This window comes from Sparus aurata, chromosome 2 (assembly GCF_900880675.1).
Source record: "Sparus aurata chromosome 2, fSpaAur1.1, whole genome shotgun sequence".
Classification (NCBI taxonomy): Eukaryota; Metazoa; Chordata; class Actinopteri; order Spariformes; family Sparidae; genus Sparus; species Sparus aurata.
The window spans coordinates 32205977-32230458 of record NC_044188.1 but is presented as its reverse complement, the minus strand read 5'-3'; the positions used below and the strand labels follow the sequence as shown (position 1 = coordinate 32230458).

At 39.2% G+C, this 24482-nt stretch overlaps 1 protein-coding gene across 1 annotated transcript in view; it reads left to right on the top strand.

Annotated features, from left to right (window-relative positions):
- usp32 (ubiquitin specific peptidase 32) overlaps positions 1-24482 on the top strand; it is a 53349-nt gene that overhangs the window by 14388 nt on the left and 14479 nt on the right. The window contains exons 2-9 of the mRNA XM_030441907.1: positions 1440-1567; positions 11599-11704; positions 13757-13875; positions 15327-15486; positions 22668-22799; positions 22969-23076; positions 23403-23518; positions 24333-24395. Coding sequence (XP_030297767.1) covers positions 1440-1567; positions 11599-11704; positions 13757-13875; positions 15327-15486; positions 22668-22799; positions 22969-23076; positions 23403-23518; positions 24333-24395 — 932 coding nt within the window. The remainder of the gene's footprint in view (positions 1-1439; positions 1568-11598; positions 11705-13756; positions 13876-15326; positions 15487-22667; positions 22800-22968; positions 23077-23402; positions 23519-24332; positions 24396-24482) is intronic.

The window sequence follows — 24482 nt, the reverse complement described above, 5'->3', positions numbered from 1 at the left end:
GCCTTCATGTTGAAGTTTTCGGCAGTTACATTTTCGTACAGTTGGGATACTGAATACTGTTGTGTGTGTGTGTGTGTGTGTGTGTGTGTGTGTGTTGTGAAAAATTTACAGAAATGTTGTGTTTGGATGATCAAACACTTCACCCCAGGTCATAATGGAGCAGGTTGGAACTTACTGTTAGTAACCAGTACTGTGACCTGGTTGTTGAAATAGAGCTGTGGTTGTTGGGATGCAATTAGAGGAAAAAATCCTAAAATTTCCTGTTTTGTCCTGTCAACAGTCGAAGATCCCAGGTATATTCTGTCTATTTGAACATGAAACAGTGCAAGCAACTTCAGTGTGACAACATTCATTTATCCAGTAATAGTGGTTTGCGCACTAGTGTCTCCACATCTCTAACAGCCCTGCATGGCGATGGTCCAACCAACAGCGCAGCACAGTGTGGAGTTGTGTCTGGAAAGCTCCATCAGTGTTTGAACTGGATGTAGCGACAATATAGCTGAATGTGTTTCATTGCAGCAGCAGAGCAAGCAGGGTAATTGTTGCCATTGGGACTCCATCCTAGTATCACACGCACGCACTCTGTGTGCCTTTATCAGAGTGCAGCAGAGGACAATAGGATGTGTGTTATATGGAGGGCTGTATGGCTGATGCTGCTGATTTACAAGGGAAGACCCTGAACTCTCCTCTGTGTGTACACACTGCTGAAGTGAATGTGTGTGTTTAACCAATTTCATGTTATTGTAGCCTAGAGCAGAACAAAACTGAGATGGTGGACATACCGTGCTCTCATTTCTAAAACTGAGCCTTCACAATATGAATGTAACATCTGAGTAATATATGGATATCAGTTTGCAGTGTAATGCAGTGTGTTATTTAGCCATCAGTTTGGTGTTCTATCTTACAAAACATTTCCAATGGGGAGTTACTGATATCAAATGTTTTTCACAGCAGTTGGTCGCAACCAAACCAGACCTAAAAGGAAAGTGAATATTTGACTTTCCAGGGAATTTCCAGGGTACTTAGAACCAGTTTTGTTTCCTGCCATTATCTATGTTTAGATGCAGCACCTGACCTGTCTCGGGCACCACCTAGGCCAATTGACTGTAAAACAATGTGGAGATTATCAAAAATAACCATGACATTTCCCACATCTTTGTTCCACAGAATGTGGATGTGGTTATCCAACTTAACTATGACATTGGTTTTGGAATGGCACATTACTGTTGAGTTCGAATGTGACATTTCTTATGCTTTGAACAAATTAAACTTGGCTAAAGTGAAAGTGACATTATGATGGGTAATTACAGACACTGTTTTTGGTATTTCTGTGTTTACAACAGTTTCTATCAGCAGAGAGTTCAGTAAAGAAATTAAGCTTACCAAGTTTGTTTACCAAGTTTGTTCATAACCACTTTTTGGTCTCTTTCTCTGTCTAGTGACCGATGTGGAACTGAAGCGGCTGAAAGATGCCTTCAAGAGAACCAGCGGCATCACCTATTACATGACCCAGCAGTGCTTTTACAGGGAAGTGCTGGGAGATGGGGTTCCACATAAAGTTGCAGAGGTAAGCCCCAGTAATATCACACAGCATGACTCATTGAAGATGATGATTATAGTTACAGTGGAGTGCTGAACATTGTCCAGGTAGCCACCAAAATGGGTTGAGTCAGTCAGATTCAGTGTCCGCTGAGAGCAATGGTTGATCCTGTAGAAAGAAGGTGAGAGATGATATCGAATATAAGTATGAGAGTAAAAGTTGAGGGGTTTTAATGGTAAATAGCCCTTATGTTTGGATGAACTGGAGAAGATTTGGGTGGTTTTCTTGAGTGTGTTGTGGGACATAAGTATCAATATCGGCCTGATGGCATTGCAGAGGAGTTGTATAGTCGAGGCTATAGTGACAAGGTGTTTGCCTGGAGCTCTCCTGTGTCTTTCCTGTAGGGCTGGCAATGTGTTGATCAATCATTATCCTGATATTAGACCTATATTGTCCTGTATTTTTGACATTGTTGAATTATGTTGTCTTGTTGTTGCTTAAAAGGCTGCGTTACAGTGATGTTATGTTTTTTCCTCAACTCACCAGACTGACTTCTTTTTCTAATCGTTTTCTTTTAACCACTCAGACAGAAGACACAGGAAAGTTCAGTGTGTTCATATTTTGTAAAAGTCACCCCTACAACATTGTTGCAGTATCTCTATTAAGGTATTTGGTCAAAAATATTGCGTTATTTGGTTTTGTCTTATAGTCCTAGCATAAACCTCTTCCCCTATTAAATGTCCTACAGCCAGAGAATGGATGCAGCACAGGTACTGTCGGTGGATCTTTAATCATCTCAAAAGAATTGCATAATACTGCTGTCTTTCATCCTGCCCAACTGCCCATTACTTCCTTACTCTTCTCTTATGTGTTTCCTGTTTTAAAGTGCATGATGAGGCTGGACATTATACAAAGAGGGATCAATCTTAAGAATAAATCAACAGGCCATGAGTTATGGAGAATGGCAGCAGGAATAACCCACACTGTCTTACACTGATTCCATGGCCTTTTATAGTATTCTACAAAATATCTGCATCAAAATGACTAATTGTACATTACCGTGAAAATCCTAATAGGAATAAATATCTGAAAACACTGCTTTGACTCCATTTATATCCATCAAGGATGGAGGAGGCACTGAATTAAAGTAGTTAGAAGTGAATTACTAGTCACTTCGACTTGGTACACACAATACTGGATAAAACAATATGACAATATTTAATACATTTATATCCATTACCATCTAGAATTCACTTCTTTATTCCCTCACACACACCCATCTACTTGTAACTTGAATGTGATATTCTCCCTCTGGCTATTGTAGATTATAAAATATTCAGAAGGATTGTTTGAACTGAGCGATTTGAGTTTTGTAAAGTAAGTCCTAAGTCCTTTTTTTTAATCTATAAAAAACAACATAAAAACTATTGTCTTGTTACCTTGCTGATTGAAAAGAAAATCCACATCATATGATTATGCAAACATAACACCATTTCAAGGTTTAACTGCTGGACACTAGATGTCTCTTACTAATCGCTGGACCATAACTGGCTCCAACCAAAGTTGTGATGTCACTAAATCATCTCATACATCCACAATAAACCAAAATATAAGGTGAGCTCAGAGAAACTTTGACAAACCAATTTTGTCTCCTGAAAAGCATGTAAGATGGACCAACAATTGTTTCTCAAGCATTAACAGTGCCTATAAACGTACTCACCCCCTTGGATGTTTCCCCTTTTATTGCTTTTATAAATGGAATCCTTTTGGTGAATACTTTTGCAATCACTTGTTTTGCATCATGTATTTTTAATTAATTAATTAATTTACATTACTTTGTAGAGATCTGTGACATTCTACAGTTTTTCTTTGTAAATGTTTTGTATATTTCTTGTATATTGACCCTTTATAAAAGGAATGAAGTGGGGAAGCAATTCAGTAAGTGAATACTTTCTATAGGCACTGTACATATTTTGTCAATAATTTTATGGGCTAAAAGACTGATCTTTAAAAATTAAAATTAGTTTTTTATATCTTAGACTCTCACTAGTATTGGCTAGAATTTATTTGTTCATATATTAACGGGGGTTTCACGTTTCTCTAAATCTGTGCTTTGTTTTGACTTGTTTTGCGCTGATCAGACTAATGCATCTGGATTTGTAAAGCAGCTGAACAAATAATTGGTTCTATGCTCTGACAAGTGTCATTTCCATTTTTAAATTCTTCCTTAGAAAGGTATAAAAGGTATGTTGGGGTTATTCAAATTCAAATAATATCCACCAAAAATAAAGATTCCAGAGTACAACACAAAATACCACCCTGCTTGGTTCCAACAATAAACACCACAAAAAACTAATTCAGTTTTTTGCAAAGTTATGTTTTTCAGATCTCTCCAGAGTAAACCCTGCTCCTAACATAGGTATCAGACAGACATGGAGACAGATGCACCCTTTATGTACCCGATACAGAAGGGCTCCCATCAGGGGACAAAATAACTTCATTCTTACTCAGTACATGACAGTTACCTGACTCATTAATTCTGTGGGCTTCACTGTGTGATTAATTTTGCTCCCAAGTATGTTAATGTTATACCTTATAAAAGTTTAACAATATCTTTTGACTGTAGTGAAAGTCCTATTCTTTTATGATACGCTGTACGAAACCCTCCAAACAAACACTCATTGGTTCCCTCTGTTAACCCATCAAAACTTAGACATTGTCACTCTCAATGACAACACGTACCTTGTCTCGTGTGTGTGTGTCTGTGTGTGTGTGTGTGTCCGTGTGTGTGTGTGTGTGTGTGTGTGTGTGTGTGAAAGCCCTTTGTCCATTAAGGTAGAAAAGCGTGGTATACAGTCAGTCTTTTTCACCGTTCATCGAACACAACAGATTGTGCCTTCTCTCTCCTTTCTCTCAGCATCTCTCCTTCTTCCCCTTTGTCGCCATGGCAGCAGTTACTGCGGTGACAGCGGTCCAAATCTAAGGTTACTGCTGGTCTCTTCAAACAGAAACGTGGCTGCTGCTACACATTCTGACAGTTCAAAGAGAGCCTGAGCTGAATCAGTCAGTCAAGAGGCAGGCCTGTTCTTTTTCATGCGCAGAGATCTCAGTTCTTTTTTTTGATCGCTTGTGTACATAACTCTGATTCAGTGATCGTCAACAAAGAGCATATGTAATGCTTTCATGTATTGGACGCAAACAGTCTGTTTTTCAAACCTCTCCGATTTGGCTGTGATGCCATTAGCTGTGTTGGTAATTATTCTACACCGCTGGGATTTACAGATTTGTCTTTGTCATCTGCACAGACTGGTTTACCTTTGAAGGATGTGCTTTTGGTTAATGGAACTCACTTCATATTTTCGATTACATGTGTTCTGGTCATATAATTTCTTTTTAAAGTGACTACAAGGAACTCTTAAGTGTTTATGAAACAGTCTCATGATTCCTCTGATGATTATGAATGACACGTGACAGCAAACGAGACCATCAATGAAAATACTACTATTTTTATATAGTTATTATTAGTGCCTGTGCTCGGGTCCGATCACAGCGAATATATACCTTGTTGCATCCATCCTGCTGCCTTTTAATCACTTGCTTACAAAACAAATGCAGCCGCCGCCGCCACCAACCAGAGATGGGTGCAAATATTTAAAAAGTGTTTTGTTACAAATTTGCTATCAAATATGGCAAAATGAAATACAAAATACTGGCAGGAGAAAAACTTTTCTCTCTCTCGACTGAAGTCCTGCACTCCTGACACATGTGGGCTCAGAACAAGGGAAATATCCGGATCTTCAGTGTTGTGCGGCACATATATCGTGCTCACTAAAGACTTCTGCCGACTGAGCGGCTTAAGGTCGCTGGACAGGTTGGATGGTCGAAAGACCCTGTGGGTGTGTGTGTGATGATCTCAGAGTCCAAAACACCTGCGTTCTTCTCCATTGATGATGACAGTATTTCTGCCAGTATGTGATTCTGCAGTAAAGCCAACGCAGCCAATTGCCAATGAAAGAAATTGCTTAAAATTTGCATCCCATCAGAGGGAGGGATTTCACTGCTGGAGCAATTGTGCAGCTCCATGATAATGAATTATACTAGTCACTGCATGAATGCACTGGCAGATGTTGAAGTGACTGTCTACCTCTTTGTACAAAAATATCTGTCATATCTGTAGTTGCCTGACCTGCTGGTGCGTCACTTGTAAAACAGTTGACAGACATTGGTAAACAAGCACAATATCCACAAATAGATTCTCTTCAACACACACACAACAACATTAACATGACTCTCTTAAAGGAGTCACCCACCCAAATTGGACATTGTAAGCCGAGAGTTACACAAATGCGGTAATGTCTAATTTTAAGTTACATAACATCAAACTGTTACAAATGTTATGATGAATCCCATAAGATCCAGTCAACAGCATGTCAAAGCAACGGCATCTGTTTCTAAGACAACAGCTCATACCACAGCTTGCCAGTTCAAACTTGACTTTTAAGAGGGTTTTTTTTTTTTTTTTTACATTTTACAAGATCAGCAAAATACATAAAGGCTGCCCGGCCCAGGAGTGAGTCTTTAAGCATTCCAACTCCACAACTGCTCTGCATTTCAGCCAGGGTTAGCCAGTTCAGCTTTAGCCAGTTTATGGCTATTTTACTTTGAAATGATGGCACACATGAACGTTTCATCTCATGTCTGGCTACTGACAGGTAATAACATAAAGGTAATTAATGAGTTGATTCATATAAAAAATGAAGATGAATCCATACTATTGTTACTTTGTGAACGACAAATCCAGTTTTCAGAATTGGGATTTTATTTGTTTTTTATTTGTTTAATTTTCAGATACATTTTCACCATACATGAGTATAACCATGATAATAACTATAAAACATCAAACAGGACTTTAACAGTATAATTAGCCAGAATTCACAAAACGTATTGGGAATCCGTTTAAGTGACCACCTGTGTTGTCCTGGTCACAACATTACTGATGGCCTTCACAGTCATCAGATCTCAGCCCAGCTCAACACCTGTAGGAGACTTTTGTTGTGGAAGAATGTTGTTCATCCCTCCGGTAGAGTTCACAGACTAGAATCTATGATAAGGAGCTGTGAAGCTGTTCTGGAGGCTTGTGGTAGACCAACACCTAACCAACACATTATGTTGGTTTTTCCTTTTGGTACGGCACCCTTACCAGGTTAGATGGAGCAAATGTAGGATTTAGTATTTGCTTTTCAGGATAAAAGTTTGAAAGCCTGTTAATATCAGTTGACCTTTATACGTCTTGAAGACAGCAGGTGTAGTCTCTGAATATTACTTCATTTTCAAAATAGCTTAATAATTCTTCAGTTTCACCCTTCATTTACAGTGATGACTATAAGTGTGCTCAAAGCAGTGGCTGTGGGACAGACCAGAAGCAAAACATGACTGAGTTGACTTCATATGGGCTTTCCCCAGAGTTTAACGTTGCATGACACAGTTGGTTTAAAAAAAAAAAGAAAATGATATGCACATGTAGAGTGGTAAAATGATAACGCATGTTAAACATTGTTCCTGCCCTGCAATCGTGGGCATAGACAGTCCCCTGACTCATTATGTATAAGCTTGTCGTTCAAAATAACTCTTTTCTGCTTTAGACCAGGTGACGGATGTCATGCTGCCACCTCACCAACAAAGTAAACATGTAAACAGTCTTAAATTTGATTTCTTAGTCACATTTTTTACACTGTGGGAAAATTACAGTAGACCGATAATTGGTCTGGACAATTTTTTCAGCATTTCGGGATATGTATTTTTTGTGTAAATGCACATGAATAAAACAAAGACATTTAAAATGCATTAGCTGGGTGTGATGCAGCATCCTCTTTCTGTTAGTAGTCACCATTCTGTGGTCTCAGTGTCTGCAACACAATGTCACGAGTAATAGCCAATCAGCACTGACTACTCTGAATTTGCAAAGTAACTACTAACTAAAATTAAATAAATAGGGTGGCATGAAAGTATTAAGTAGCAAAAAAATTGACATGCTGAAGCGAAGTACCTCAAAATTGTACATCCTTGAGTAAATTGTATTTGGGTACATTACATCATTGGTGATTCTCTGCTTTAAGACTAAGATTTGTATTTCTCCTGTATTTTAAGCTGTAGTTAAGGAAGTCATACCTCCATAAAGTTGGTAAACGTTGAGGCAGCAGAAGCCGATAAGTTATAAATTCGTGTCAGGACCGACATCATCTGATGACATCATCAGCCATCATTCTGTCACACCTGACCAATAAAATATGCCTTTGCATGACGAGTAAACTGACCTGTGTAACCTTTAAGTCCAGTGGACTTCCCCTAATCTCAGCCTTCGCCTCATAGCTGTTTTGCATACCTGATCAGTTTAGTCTTTGGGGCTAGCACACTTGACACTGCAAATTTTGGTTAACTCACTATAGCAGTCTTTTTTTAAATCAATGATGTATATTTCTAGAAAAATGCGTCATACTCTGTCATAACCCCTATGGCTCTACAAGGTTGACTTCAGTGTAGTCATCAGTGCTTTAGTGTTTGTCAAGCAGAATGTCTCTGAATGAATCATCCAGCCACTGCAGGTTTGCTGCACTCATCCAGCACTGTGGCTAAAAATATGGCTGCAACTTACAATTATTTTTATTGTCGATGTATCAGCTGTTACAATCTTGATTAATCAGTTTGTTGGTGGGTCCATAAAATGTACGAAAATTGTTGAAAAGTCCTGATCAGCGTGTTGGAAAAAGCCCAAGAAGACGTCCTCAAATGTCTTGTCTACTCCAACTGATCAGTTATCAAAGTAGTTGCCAATTTAAAGGTTGACAAATAATCTTTGCAGCTCTCTATAACGCCTACATATTACTAAATTATCTCTAGTATTCTTTGAACCATTGAGACAAGAGTTTCATAAATTCAGGACCGAAGATAAGCTTTTATTGATCTCCAGTTGTTGCAGCAATACATGGACAGAAATAAGTAGCCTATAGACGAGGAGAGAAAAGTTAAAATTTAAATGATATCATGTGTATACATTTTTTATTAAAACTAACGATACAGCAACTAAAGACGCAGGTCTGGTATATGTGAGTGGCATATACCAGACAAGTATGTGATGTGATAGAGTGACTGAGTGGGACGATCCGGTCATCGGGTGAATGAGCTCCTCCATAGATAAGAGTGCAGCAGAGAGAGGAAGTCTGCTGGTGGATGTAGAAGTTTGCATAGTATGACATACTCTTGTCTTCCCTTTTTTTTAAACCACATGTGAAGCTCCTGTGCTGTGTGTGACCCACTGACATGGACACACTTCATTAGCTCCACAGTAAATTGGTTGTGTTTGCACACACTGCTCTGTAATGTTCTCCTTCATGCCCTGAGTGCAACTTTGCGAAATGACAACAGCGCCCCCTGGCATGGACTTTCAACTCTCAAGAAAGCTTTTTTTTCTGTTGTAAATATTGTACCTATTGTATCTCTAAGGCCACTTTCAGAAACAGGAATATTAGTCTTATCTCATATTTTTACCTGACGGAAATCATTTCTACATTATTAGATTTCAGTAAAGGTTACATCAAAGAATAATTCAATGAGAGGTGACTATTGACCTTAGAAATTAGCGGTTCTGAGTTACCAGAGTCCAGTTACCAGAGATTTCAACTACATCTTACAACTACATGTGTGTCTAAATGAGGGAAGAAGGAGAGGAGAAATTACATGGAACAAGCTGGGGACTGAATTATGGACATTATGATCACATTAGCATATGATATGTCTTAACTAATGACACCTAAGCAGCTCTAATTTTCTCCGGGGACACAGGATTCCACACTATCGCCTCAATGAAGGCTTGCATTTAAACGCCTTTGCATGTTCACACTGAACAAAGCAGCGCCAGCGTTAAGCCTCTTTAGTGTGTCAATTTGTACAGCATGCCAGCGTCGTGGAAAAGAGATGTGACGGTGTACAACATAACATTGATATCTGTGTGTTTTTTACCCCTTTTTTTCCACCTGTAAAGCTAAACGTGTGTCCGCCAACTATATAACTTAGACTGTCTTTGTTTGTCATTCAGATTTCACTTTACAGTGCAATCAGAACGAAATGTTGTTGCAGATGGCTCAGCATAGTACAGGATAAAAATAGCAGCAAGTATTCACATAAAGATCAATAAAAAGTGTAAACATGGGGCGCTGTTTAGCTCAGTTGGTAGAGCGCGCGTCACATGTGCCGAGGCTCTGCAGCGGACCCGGCTTCGACTCCCGGCCTGGGTCCCTTGGCTGCGTGTCACTCCCCCTCTCTCTCTCCCTGTTTCCTGTCATATCTTCAGCTGACCTATCAATAAAGCCATAAAAGGCCAAAAAAAAAAAAAAAAGTGTAAACATAAATACTATATGAAATATATTGCACATGTGTATTATTGCATCAAGTGAAGCAGTCCTGAGTGGGTGTCTGTGGGTGGGTGTGTGAGGGAGGATGGGGGATTTTACTTTGTGTGTAACAGTCTTATGGCTTGTGGGAAGAAGCTGTTATAGAACCTGGCTGTTCTGCTACAGAAGCTGCGGAGTCGCTCTCCAGAGTCCAGCAGAGAGAACAGTCCATGGTTGCGGTGGGAGGTGTCTCTCCTGATGTGATGAGCCTGGACAGGCAGCGTTTTTTTGCAGTGTCCTGGATGGGAGGAAGTGAGGTCATGATAATGTTCTCCACTGTCCTCACCTCCTGATCAGACGGGGATGCAGCTGCTATATCATATGGATGCTGTTACAATGTGTTGTGATTGAGATCCTGACCCACCATGCAACAAAGAGAGGATTTTTGCTCTTAATGACATCACATAATAGCCATCTCTAAATAGTGGACCCTGTCTGGCTCTCACTTGTGACGAGGGTTCCTCCTCTGCATGCTTCTATTTGAAGGTAGAATGCCCCAAAAGACAGATACGCACTCTGAGGCCTGCTGTCTGTTTGATCTGCTGCTGTTATTGAATTAGTAAATAATATAGTATTAACTTTTATTTGTATAGCATTTTTCTAAAAACAGAGTTTAGAAAGTGCTTTTGATACAATAAATCTGAGAGTTTAGCAAATAACCACAATGAAATAAGGACCAAATGAAGATTGCAGTTACTTTGTTTTCTGCTCTCCCACTGTATCTGTCTCCCCCCTTCTTCCCGCTGTCTCTTTCTCTCTCTCTTACCCTCTATCCCTCTCGCTCTCTTGCTCTCTCCCCCTCTCTCTACCTGTCTCTCTCCCTCCCTGTCTCTCTCTCTCTCTCAATTCAATTCAATTCAATTCAATTCAATTCAAAGGGGCTTTATTGCCATGAAAGTCTGAACAACAATAGTGCCAAAGCATCCGTTCAAAAACTCGGACACAACAATAGCTTAACATAAACACCAACACAACACCAAGGTTGATTTTTTGATCTCTTTCTCTTTCTCTCTTACTCTCTCTCTTTCTGTTCTTCTTAACACAATATTCCCCAGGCCTACTTTTAAGCCACTGCAGGTTGCAAATGGGCAAGTGTCTCTTGGCGTGTGGGTTGGGAAGAAATCATGCTTTAAACTTAAAGGTCATTTTTGTATGAGCATGTGATACCCACTAACACAGTAATCTTGTAATGTGATACCCTGTGTCCTACCTCATCTGCCCGTATACCCACCGTCCTGCACTGTGAAGTGTAAATGATGTTTGTGGAAATGGGACGTGTCTTCACAAAGCCTCTCACAGTCAGCACATAACTTCATAATTGCTTCCACATTGTTAAAACTTCTCTGCACAGGTTGTCCTAATCGCAGGGCTGCTTTATTGGATTGTAGTAGATGTTACCGGTGCAAATGTTGTGTCGACCCATCTTATCAGGTGCAATCAGACTCACTGGTGACAGATGATGACTAGTGAAATCTGCTCCAAGACGACAGGCTTGTTACTCAGCTGTTGACTACTCTGAAATGATCTGCTAATGTGTTAGTCGTGTTGTGAGCACAAGATGGTATGAAGTGTCCATATGTTTCACGCTGTCCCATGTGTTTTCTGTTTTAGGTGATCTACACCTCATTTGGAGGCTCGTCTAAAGGGCTGCACTTCAACAATCTGATAGTGGGTCTGGTGCTTCTGACCCGAGGACGTGATGAGGAGAAGGCCAAGTGTAAGTTGTTTCTGATTATCTGCTGTTGGGTTTATGTTCTTCTCAATCTCAGTGTACAGATTAGGGGGAGACTAATTATCGCGGACGCAATTCAGCATTTTTCCAGTTAACAGTATCTGTGTTTTCAATTCTCTGTCTGTAGTCACCACTCTGTGGTCTTACTCAATGCCCCCCCCTCCAAAACATTATCTAAGTGGTTACATTTCACAGGTAATAAACTACCAGCACCAAATAAAAGTAAGTAAGTGCTATCTTTATCAGGAAAATGAAGTGGAGGGGAATCTAAAGTAGCAGAAAATGGAAGTACTCTATTATCTCATGTATGTCAAACTTACACTTTTAGTACAGTATATAATTAGTTTATAGTTATTTACACTCCATCACTGGCTATCCTAAATTTTTAGAAAATGTGTTTTATTTTTACTGCAAATGTTTATCGGTTCCAAATATCAGTCATCTGTCTCCTTCATTGCTTATAATCAGTATCAATATCAGCCCTGAAAAGAAGTTGCTGGTGGATGTGCATATATTTTCCAACAACCTATAAAATGACCTAAAAAATTCTGCCTTAATCAAACTTGAACAAAATTAATCATTCCATGTCAGAAAATCACACCCAACCACACACTGCAAATATACATCATGTCATTATCGCAGGATCTGATTTACAGTAGATGGTTGTCTTGCTCGGTGTCAGCTGAGGTCGTATCAGCCCTATATTGATTGCGTGATTTTATTAAAAAATCCAAAAAAAACAAAAACCCCAACTTATTTCTGTACAACTACAGTTGCATCTCTCAATGGACGCAACAACAGAAGCCAAAGTCTGATGAGGTGGTGAAGTAGCATGGAATCATGGGAGTTGTTGTCTTGTTGAAAATCTATCTGAACATCTGTCTAGGAGTACGTAATGCCATCATTTGTAAACAACAGAGTGGCTACCTCCCTGTCCGTGTATTAAGCTCTAAACAGCAGGTTGGTTAACTGTTGTTCCTCTCAAGCCATGCTCCATTTGATGTAGTTTAAAGGAGAAGTACGTTCTCTCACTCCAAAATACCCTTTACAAATGTTCTTTTAATGATATTGGCAGATGATGTTACAATTGGGAACAAAGAACTGCATCACAAAGTTGCTGATTTCATCAAAATTCAGCTGATTTGATTGAAGCTTCTGGGTATGTTATTTGATTTCTGAGAGTAATCTTCATCTTTCACTCCCTCTTAAAGACACACTCAACTGATTTTAGAGCTCTGTGATTGGATGTTTTATGGCAAATGCGTCTTGTGAGCTGTGTTTACTTGGTTACTTGTTTTGTCATATCCACATGCTCCACATGCTGACTTATCAAAGAACCAGGTATAAAATAGTTGTCCATCTTTTGTCTCGTTGTACCAACCAGGAGAATGTTTTGACAGTTGGAACATTGTCAAGGCATGGATGGGCAGTCGCTTAAATTGTACTTACAAAATAAACAGGACTTGATCTTTTTCATCCTCACTCACCAACCTCATCACTATTAATGTAGACATAAGTTCACTGCTGTTTAAATGGACATGAAAATAAGATAAGATGATCCTTTACTTGTCCACAGTGGGGACATTTGCAATATTACAGCAGCAAAGGGGATAGCAAAAATAGAGACCATCAGTTAAAACAGTAGTAATGAATGTGAAAAAGCTGTTTAAACAATATTAACAAAACAGTTAACCAGATACTGGCATATTTCCTTGCTGGGGAATGGCTGATTTCATCATTTAAAAACCATGATTGTGTTCAAGTGTTTTTACAGGTCCTCATTTCTGCCTCTCCATCTCTCTCTCACTGTTTCTCTCTCTCTCTCCTCCTTGGCTCTTTGTCATTCTTATTCTAATAGTCGTGGTTGATGGGTTGCAGGCAGTCTAATCCATCAGGATGGTATTAACATTGTAGCTTCTATCATCCTTACTGCAGCTGCGTGAAAGAGGCCTGCCTTCGTCTGATAAAGCCGAACTGTCTTCTGAGACTGTGTGTGTGTGTGTGTGTGTGTGTGTGTGTGTGTGTGTGCTCTTACAGACCTCTTCAGCCTGTTTGCCAGTGATCTAGGTGGATACGCTGCAAGGGAAGATATAGAAGCAGTTCTGCAGGTCCTGGATGGAGAAGTCCCAACCTCCCTCAAGAAGTGCTTCAGTGAGGTCAGCAAACACCACAGCCTGTCTTGTCACCACATGAATACACGTATGAACATTTGCAAGTCCAATGTGTCTGTTAACTCACTTTGTGCTAAGAAATGATAATACCAAGTGAGTTACACAATGATCACTTCCATTTTTCCCACTCTCTCTCCCTGGCTCATAACACTTAGTTTGTTTTCATCATTATTGAGGTGTTTGTCACATTCTGAACAGTTATTATTAATTCTTTTTATATAATATTTTACACATGGAGCTAAAGAGAGTTTTTAGTCACAGCAAGTTAATGTGCTGGTTATTAGCATATACAAGCGCATTTCAAATCAAAATCAATACTGCAGAAAGCTTTGGACAGAACAATACAAGTCATACAGTAATATAAGAAATGATCCAATCAAGATTTTTTTATTCAGATCTTTTAAGTATTTTCCATTTGAATGCTCAGATATACTTGAGTGTTGATGACATGTGTACTGTATCTTATTATTAAAGAAATGTGAATTAAGATGAATGTGGCATTTAATTTTCACAAGCTATCCAATCCTGATTCAAACTTAAATGATGTAAGGTCATATTGATTTGATTTACTTTTTTATGTAGACAAGTAATTTAAAAGAAAAAAAAATACATCTATAGAATTTGTAGAAAGGTGCAGAAAGAAAGTACCTATTTTACTCAGGGGCACAATGTCACAATGAATAGCAAGACTGGATTTCATTGTGAAGGACTTGAGTCAGATTTTTTGTGCACCATTCAAGAATGCACATAAAGTCACACACTTTTATACATTCTCGAGTGCCTTGTTTCAGTGCCTCTCTCTGCTCCGCTAACAGAGAGCAACAGTAGCTAACAGTTTGGAATTAATATGAATTAATGACCATTGTCCACAAAACAGAAGTTCCACAGAGCTCCTTTGAAAAGATGATTATGATAGTGAATTGGTAATTAAAATAAGTTTGTTGGGTCCAAAATTACATTTTGATTGTGTGCGTAAGACGTTTGAGTTCAAGGTTTGTCGGCCAATACTATAATGCTGTTGGATTCACGTGTTGTCTGTGTTTTCATCAGCATCAACAATCTTGATAGTTTGCAGGTAAAACATTTTATAAATGACTGATTTTTACAGTACAGCATACCATACTGTTGTACATAGTGTTAGCAACGTTAACAACATTATCTTTAGCTTGTGGTAGCAATGTTTGCTACAACAGACTATCAACCACTTGAGGGAGCAGAGGATTCAAACAACAGCGGTGCTGTGATGTGAATGCAATGGTGGGAGAAGAATGCCACATTTACTGGCTGAATGTGATCAGTAACACACTTAAATGATCATAATGAAATGAATGGTTTATAGAGTCTATTGTGATGCTACCAGCATTTAAACACCAGTGACACGTGCAGACAGCCTTGTGCTTTTGACATACTAACTGTATGTTGATGTGTTGTTGCAGGGTGATAAAGTGAACTATGAGCGCTTCAGGAACTGGCTGCTACAGAACAAGGAGGCCTTCACTTTGTCCAGATGGCTTCTGTCTGGAGGAGTGTGCGTCACGCTCACAGATGACAGTGACACGCCCACCTTCTACCAGACCCTGGCTGGCGTTACACACTGTAAGTCGCAAACCACTCTGAATCAATGCGCTTACATGTATTGTATGCCCACATAGGCAAGTGTGTTTACTTGGGAATAGTGACACCAAAGACTGAACCACAGCTCGGGACCATGGACATTTGTGTTGTGGTTTTGCTCTTAATTTCAGAACCGTTATACCCTGTTAGTCCTATTAATAACCTGCCAAGAAGTATTTTAGTTGATGGCTCTTGTTTAATGTTTTTATACGTAACCATGAATTTCAGATAATGTTACCCTATTAACTTTTGATGTGGATCCAGATATAGGGATTTTCTTTTCTAACTTTCTTTAACATTATGAGAAAAGCTGTTTTTTGTAAATTTCTCATGCAAATGAATGTATAGATGTCAATACGGATCTAGACATTTTGTTGTCCTTGTAGTTGGCTGTTACAGATCTAGTGATCTTAAATTATGGTTAAGCGGCTATGGTTTTTGATTGTGATGTTGGACTAGGCTTAGTTAAATTTAAAGGGGAATGTGCTTTAGTTTATTATTTAATCATCCATCTTTGTTTTTTTCCTTATAGGAAGCATAAGGGAGCTACAGCTATCATTTCTATGTGCAGTCATGGGTTCATAATGATATTTTAATTCAATCTTCTATTTTAATTTATATTTCCTCAGCACAGATTGCTTTGGTACACCTTCCGAGTCATGTCATGCTCAACAAACTTCACTGAGCTGCACAAGTTACCGTTTATATTTGCTTCTTCTTTGCCATTTTTTTTTTTTTTGATCTGTGTAATGGTTCAACCAATGAAACTCAGCAGATGTTTCCCATCAGAATCCTCCCAGAAAATAAAGGGTATATGCCCTTGGAGTGGCTGCAAGGCTTTTAATGTGAATCATTTGTGCAGGAAATGTTGAGTTTCAATGAGAGTAGCTTCAATCAAAACAACTGCTAAGTACAACTGAAAAGTGAATGAAACCGGTATTTTCGTTAAAAAGAGGAACTAAGAACAGCAGAGTGGTAAATATCACATGGCTGTTGTAGTAATAGATTAGTTCTGTGGAGATAAACATGTGGCTGTATTTGTCAGGACAACCAGTAAACATGGAGGAAAGGCTGAGTTTGCTTTAACAGCAACTTTTGTCGGCCATAAATCCGGTGCTAGGGCCTTAAAATACTGAGATTTGGCTTTATCGGGGAGCTGCAGACACACGGTATTTAGAGTGTGTGCTTTTTTCTGCTGTGTCTTTGTAGTGAGAAGCAGATAGTTCCCCAGCTGCATCTTCCTCCCCACTCTGCCTCGCTTGAAGAGTGCAGATGTCACATGAAATACCACGAATGGCTCACAACAGTTGTTAAGGCTTTGATGAAGTCATTCTATTGCATCGCACGCCCCCATCAGTGCCAGTGAGTGCCTTGGGAAATGACTGACAAGCTCAACTTATCTCCCTGATTCACTCACTGTCACTCAATTTTCCTTTCTTCATTATTCCATCTCTCCTTCACCAAGGTGTCTCTCCTTCCACTGCTGCCTTTCAACTCCATTTCCTCTCAGTCACACTCATTCCTGCACCATGCAGACTGTACTAGTTAATTTGACTGTATATGCTGTGATAGCCATATTTCTGTTGTTTCAAGTCGTAATGACTGAATGGTATTCAGCTGCTCAACAAGGTAACTGACCTGGAGATCAATTAGTAAAACATTTTCTAGGTGGTTTCTTTGTTTGTTTGCATTTTAATAACCTCAGAAAATCAAGTTGAAGCAAGTGAATCAAAATATATGTAGAGTAAATCCCACACATTGGAAATTTCATGTCAGTCTACAGTGGCTGAGCTCTTTCTTTCATGGCATTTCAAGCATAAATTGCTGTTGACTGCAGTCTTAATAGCTTGTCAAAGGCAGAATATGACCATAAAATGACTCTAGTGGGGAAACTATTGAAAGTAATGAAGTAAATATGGCACTTGTGGACCCAAGGTGCACTTCTTGGACCCTGCTGCACAATCTGTTTAAAGCTGTTGTGTAATAAATTTTAATTATAAATAAAGTCATTGGTGTAGCACAGTACACTGGTACTGACAATTGCACTGTGGCACAGTAGGTTTTTAGAATGCTATTACACCATACGCACCAAAGCCGGCATTGAATGTATGGTCAGATTGGTAATCTTGTCTCACAGTCATATTCATTGATCAAAACTGATTTAAGTGCCGATTCTGGCAATTTTAGACAATTTTACTCAATTTAGCTTATGTGTAGCTGTTTTGGTTAAGACAACATTTAAGATTTGAGAACTACAGTTTCTCTCGTTGAATTATTAAAAACTTGTTTTGTGGTAAAACTTTTTTAAATTTTTATTTTATGCCTATTGAAACACAAAAACTGAGGTTGGAAATCACCAATACAAAAAGCCAGATGTGCATCATGGCTACAACTGATCATATTCAGCAGATTAGATATCTTCCATGACATGATCCAAATTAAACAATCTTTTTGTCAATTTGGCCAACTAAGGTTTTTGTCCAAAAGCAATCCCTGACCTAATGTAAGCTTACATCAGAATGATTCCAGTGAGTTCCACCTAGTGATGTAAACAGCACTGCTTGTGAGTTGTGTCTTACCCAGTCTTTTTGTTTGACTGATTTTTTTTGTAGGGACTTTGGACCAGCAAAGTTGAGTTTTGATATATGTCGACATTTGTGTCTTACTGAGATTGAGGAATAATAGACACAACAACACTGTGTTTGCAGCAATAACTTGTGGTATTGTGTTGTAGAAAACTAATTTAAGTGCTGGTTACTTTTAAAAAAGGCACGTGGAAAATTAAAAACAATGATACAATTATGTTAAGTTGCAGGCCAAGTAAATTTAGCTAGGCTTTATTTTGCAAATTAAGGACAGAGGGTTGGAAAGAACCTGTCTTGTCAAGAGAACCTGGACACTGCCTTTAATCTGCTTATCCTCTTAACTTTGCGTCTCTGTATGTGTGTGCATGTGTGTGTGTTGGAGAGAGAGAGTGACTGACACACTCCTGGTTCTTGACTTTCAGAACAAGAAGCTTGACTCATGGCAAAGCTTAGCACAGTGAATCCTTTGCGATCTTGCTAGCCTCTGACGCTATCACAATATGATATCAGTAGAAATCTGTGGGAATTTCAGTCCTTCAGACAGGATGACGTAGTTTCTGTGAGCGGTCATCACAGGGTAGTTTGCTGTGGTACATGCTAGCTGTGGCAGCACCTCTCTAAGGATGTTCCCTGGATAATGGTATGGTATCTCTGCTGTCACTCGGAGAGAGTTGCACCTTTAGGTGAGTATCAGGCCAGACGAGGCACCTGCCATAGAGACTGATGCAGTAAACTGATAGAATCATTTGTAGCCAGAAGTGTTCTTTAATGTCAGATATCTCGCAATTCAGGGTTTATTTCTGGTACAGCCGTTGTTGGAATGGTTTGTTTAGTAATGTTTGGTTTTGCTACTGTTTAAACAGAAAAGGCCTGTTCATCTAGTAAGTTTTGTCATTGGTTTAAAAAGAAATTAAATTAAATGTATATGAGTAGGGCTACATATCATACCTCAAAATGTTTTTGGTATCAACTGAGACGTACCGAAAGCTTTTCATCAAACGTCTTGTCAAGATTGTCTTTTCTCATTTTTAAGTAGATAGTTCTTAACATAACATTATTGCTAATTTTGCAATGAATCTTATTTATTAAGTTCTCAAACAGCTTTTTGTGACTTAAGAGAACTTTCCCTTTGTACAACACCGCTTTGTTTCATTTCGCTTCGTTTCGTATCGTTTCATACTACTACTACTATTTTAGCTGTTTGCCTACAGACCTGTGGCTGAAGTTTCAACAGGTTCTGATGTTTTGCACGTCTTTGGTGTCTGAAGGGTGGTAGGAGATAGAGTCTTAAGGCTCATTTACGACTAATGCATTGAAGATCCTTCAGCTTTTGGCAGAATAGACTACTAAACTCAAAGTCTTTTAAAATCACAATTACAAAGATTTAAAATCCAACAAAAGATTTTGCTGATGTTACATTGAGCACTTTCATAATTTGTTAAAAAGCAGGGAGTGACCCTGAGATAGAAGGGAGATGTGCAGAAGGCAATTCATAGAGAGAGTGATGAGTTTTTAAAGATTCAGACAGTAGCTCAGCTGTCCTGAGGAATAGTCAGCATGACAAACACAAGTATTTATTTTCCTTTCCAAGGATGAGTTTTATATACCAAGACTCATCATTGATGTATTCAAAAAGCTAGCATTCACTGATATTCAGAGCTTGATACATCTGCTTTGTTGCGTTAGCTTTGTGGTTTACATCAACAGTTTGTGGGTGAGTGTGTGCTTGTGTATGATTATTGCATTGTATTGATTATTGCACGTGTTCTTCCCTGGTTTCTGTTAAGTTAGCAATGTCCAGCTGAGCTTTGAGACAGAAAGATAGTCATGAGCCTCTCGTGCTCACTTCCTGCCTTAGTCCATAATCCTCAATAATTTATCAGCTTCATTTTATTTCCTCCATGCCATCTCCATATAGTCCCCTTCATGCTTTGAATCATTGATTTCGTACTCAGTGCGCCCTTTTAGTCTGTTTAAGTTAAAACATCTGAGCCAGTAGCAGTAAAAACATGACTGAGTGATTCCAGGTCAGGCCAACTGTCCTGATGTTCACCTCTGGGCTACAGGGACTCAAAACCTGGAAAAGAGAGCAACACCTGTCTCAGACAGTCCATTCTCCAGGGTACTGTTTCACACACAGTCGACCTCAACCATCATCATCCCCTCTGACTGGAAACTGTGACCAATAACTGCTAAAAACAAGCTTTCAGGAAGGTTGTTTTAATAGGCCGACTGGGAAGCCAGAGTCCACTTTCTTCCAGGAACTGACAGCCATTTGATTTGTGTTTCTGTGTTTTGACACCTGTCATACGTATTGGCTCCAGGCCAATGACTAGCTGGCTAGCTGCTGAATCCTATTACCTTAATCTGTGGATTAGCATGTTGAAAGGGGGAGGCTGGTTCATTGACCCTGGCAGAGGTTCGTATGCTATATTGGTCTGATCTGTATCACTTTGTTACTCAGTTGAGTCAAATACCATTCTACCCTGAGACCACACCATTTTAATTTTGCTTGACCATTATCATGTTTACTCTGCTCCTCATTAAGTCAAAACATGTACTTGCTCCAATTAACAGTTCGCTGTTGTATCATTTAACTTGATGGTTTCCACTTTGGCTGCAACAGATTATATTTTGTAGATTATATTATTAGGTTTTTTTCAATTAATGCTGACCATCTTGAAACTGCTCTTTTCCTCAGATCCAGAGTCCAAACTTCAAAATAGTCTGTTTATTATCATATAAAACAAAAGAGAGCAGTACATCCTTACATTTGCACAAGTTGAAAGCAGAGACAAAGACCAAACTTTAGAAATAGTATCGAGGTTCAGATCAATTGACATGGTGCTTTTAGTGAAAACAGAGTAAAACTATTTAAATGTTATGAAAATTGATAATGAATGAAGTCATACCTGATAGCAGATGATGGGGCCTACCGTGGGCCTCTACGTGCTGGAGTTTGTTGTTTATGTGATGCTTTGAATGCAACACAAAGGCTATTTATTCATTTAAAGGCAGAAAACATTAGTTGAGCTGACAACTGAGTCACCTCCGAGTTGTGTTCATACAAAACAGAACACCTGTAGAGTTGGATTGGGCTTGATGACTAATGTCTCAACTCAGTCGGGTTCAGACAAAATTTCAGTTCAATTTCCTGAAATTCTGGAAATTTTCATTGTGTTGGTTTAAGATTGACAGAGCCATGGGGCTCAACAAGCCTAAGACTGACTGTACAGAGTAGATTGTTGACCAAGCTGTCGGTTATCAGGAACGACACCTTCCACCCCCTTCAAGCAGTGAACACGGTCACCTTAGGTGTCCGGCTGAGCTCCACAGGAAGTCTCTTCTTCTAGCAGCTATCATGTGATGAAGAATGCATCTCACTGTGGGGTGGTGTCACTGTTGTCCTCCGTACTCCCACTCTGTCATAACAGCTCTCCACCCACCAGTCACCAGCACCAGTCTTTGATTAACACAGGCCCCGTTGCACCTTATTCATTATTCATTATACCTTGCAGTTGATACTTTGCTCCATTTTATGCATTAAACAGTGTTGCAGTTTTATAATATTACATTAAATATTATTCTGTGACATTAATTAATCATACTACATACAGGACGGATGATAAATTCCTCTGTAAGGGCTTCACAACCTGGACAACATACAACACTCTCTACACTAAGACCTTCTCATCCTGCCAAAAGCAGCTGGGAAACAGTTCAAATTAGCCCAATGACCCAAAAAAATTAAAGGGAAACTTCAAAAATGTTGCTAGTCTCTAAGAGAAATGATGATTTTTCTACTTAATTTGACATTGTCATTAACTACAGTTAAAGCTGCAACAATTAATCAGTTTATGATTAATCTGTTGTGTAATAGAGTCTAAATAAAGTCTAAATTCTCTGTATCCCATTTCTTATGACAGTAAACAGAACAGGGCACCTGATCAGGTTAATGAGGAGTGCAGCCTGTTGCCTGAAGCTTCTCATCTAACAACTCCTTCCTGTTCCATTACTCCCACAGACTGAATCAAACAACTCCCTGACACATTTGAAATTACAGGGTATTACCATTCTTGTCATGCGTTTTTTAGTTGGTGGGAAATGACAACACAGCAGCCCCCCCAGCCTCTGTCAAGATTTCTACCTTATCACATCATATTAATGTATCACTTCACTCTGCAGCTTATATTAACCAGGAAAGTATATGTACTTCTACCTACCCACTCTCTATGTGGATTTATTGTTCTCTATATACCCATACTGTTAACAGTTAATTTACTTGTGCTACTTGAAATCACCTCTGCTCTGACATTATGAGCCACATAATATAGTATGCCTATTGCTTGAACATCTAATGCACCCAGTATATTGTTGGAAAGAATAAGAATAACAGCTTGGTGTTCTTGTGTTGGTCTGACCACCAGACAGTGTCAGTAGGCCACATTGACTTGCAGTACAGACCTGAATCTGTCCAAAGCTTTAAGCTTATGTAATGTCTCCAGTAGCTACTCTGAAAAACTACAAAACTTGGGGACCTGATCCCTCTGATGTCTTCCTTTGTTTTCTGTTCTGCAGTAGAGGAGTCAGACATTATAGATTTGGAGAAGCGCTACTGGCTGCTGAAAGCCCAGTCCAGAACCGGCCGCTTTGACTTGGAAACCTTCGTCCCTCTGGTCTCTCCTCCAATCCATGCCTCACTGAGTGAAGGTAGGGCAGAATTTACCTTTTTGATATGTCTCATGAGGGTGTCAAGTGCATAAAGCTATGAATTAGATCATCATGCCCCTATGAAAGTCTCTAGGCTTACCAGTCAATACAGCCTTCTTAAATGACCTGCTCTTTGTATTAATATTGTCTGTGTCATTGTCTTTTCCAGGCTTATTTCACGCTTTTGATGAGAATCGGGACAATCACATCGACTTTAAAGAGATATCTTGTGGACTGTCTGCGAGCTGCAGGGGGCCTATCGCTGAGAGACAGAAATGTAAGCCGTGCTGTGGTTCAAAATCATTAGAGATAAATAATTCCCAGAGACTTCATAGAGTCATACCAAGCTGTTGGATCATTAGTTCCGCTTTGTAGCTGTTATCAGGATGTTAAATGTAGTTTACTGTTTGAGAGTGTCATTTTTTTTGTAAAGTGTCAATTAGTTCTGTTGGTCATTAGTGCACAGTCACTGTTGTTATGGAAACATTTTGGATGTCCTGTGAATAGACTTCAGAGCATGCTGTTGGATTTCAAGGCAGTAGAAACCAGTATATTTGCTTCAAAGCCATATTTTCATCCAAACACCTCTATGTTTACTGCCAGTTTGCTTCAAAGTGTTCGATGTGGACCGTGATGGGGTTCTGTCTCGAGATGAACTCCATGAAATGGTGGTGGCCTTGCTGGAGGTGTGGAAGGACAATCGCACAGACACACTCCCTGTAAGTCCACAGAACATAGATGTAGGCAGGCACGGGCCGTATGGGCTCTACAGACCTGCAACATCAAACTTCCACTCACTTAGCATGGTGTCTCACTGAAACCTCATTGAAGGTCATCTTCTCCTCTCCTTTTATTTATTGTTCTTGTCTTGTTTTTCTTCATGCTTGAGCCCAGAAGCTGTTTTTATATGTTGTACTGTTTCAGACATGCAAGGCAATCTGAAAATCAAGCTTAGAAATATTTTATTTTAGATCAGGATTTCTCCAGGACACTGCTGAATGGTGTAGGTGAAGGTTAGTGTAATATGTCCTGATGTCAGCAAAGGTAGTTGTTATATCAAGTTAGGAGGCTTGCCTACCGATACCTCAAAAACTGACCCACTAACCAACGTATCTTACTTGTTTAATCTGTACATGAACAAAAATGAAAAAAATGAATGTTTGGGGTTTAAGGGGCTTGAGACTTAGAAACTATCTCTTGACAAACGACAGTTTTTCTCGCCATGTAGACTTAACAGTAACGGTGAGACAGAATTAGAGCCTAAACCTAACTTGATTTTTGGAGCCAGTGCGGATACCAATATCATGTGGTAAAAAAATTAAAATATCAATATATTGGCCGATATGCAAAATGTTTTGGCATGTATGACATTGCAGACAGACAGATATTGATTAAAACTGGACTGGAATTGTAATAATAACCCATATAACATTTTTACACTCATGTCTGTTGCGATCTTCTTCAGAGCAGTAGCTGAAGATGAGGTGCTTGGTTTTTGCTACTTTAAGCTTATACATTTTTTACATGTTGCAGGAGCTGCACAGTAGCGTGTCAGACATCGTAGAGGACATTCTGAAGATGCATGACACAACCAAGGTGAGACAGAACTCTTGGTGACAGAATCATTATTGATGTAGCTGTCAGGAAGTTAATCCTTTGATTTCTATCCTGCAATATAATTCC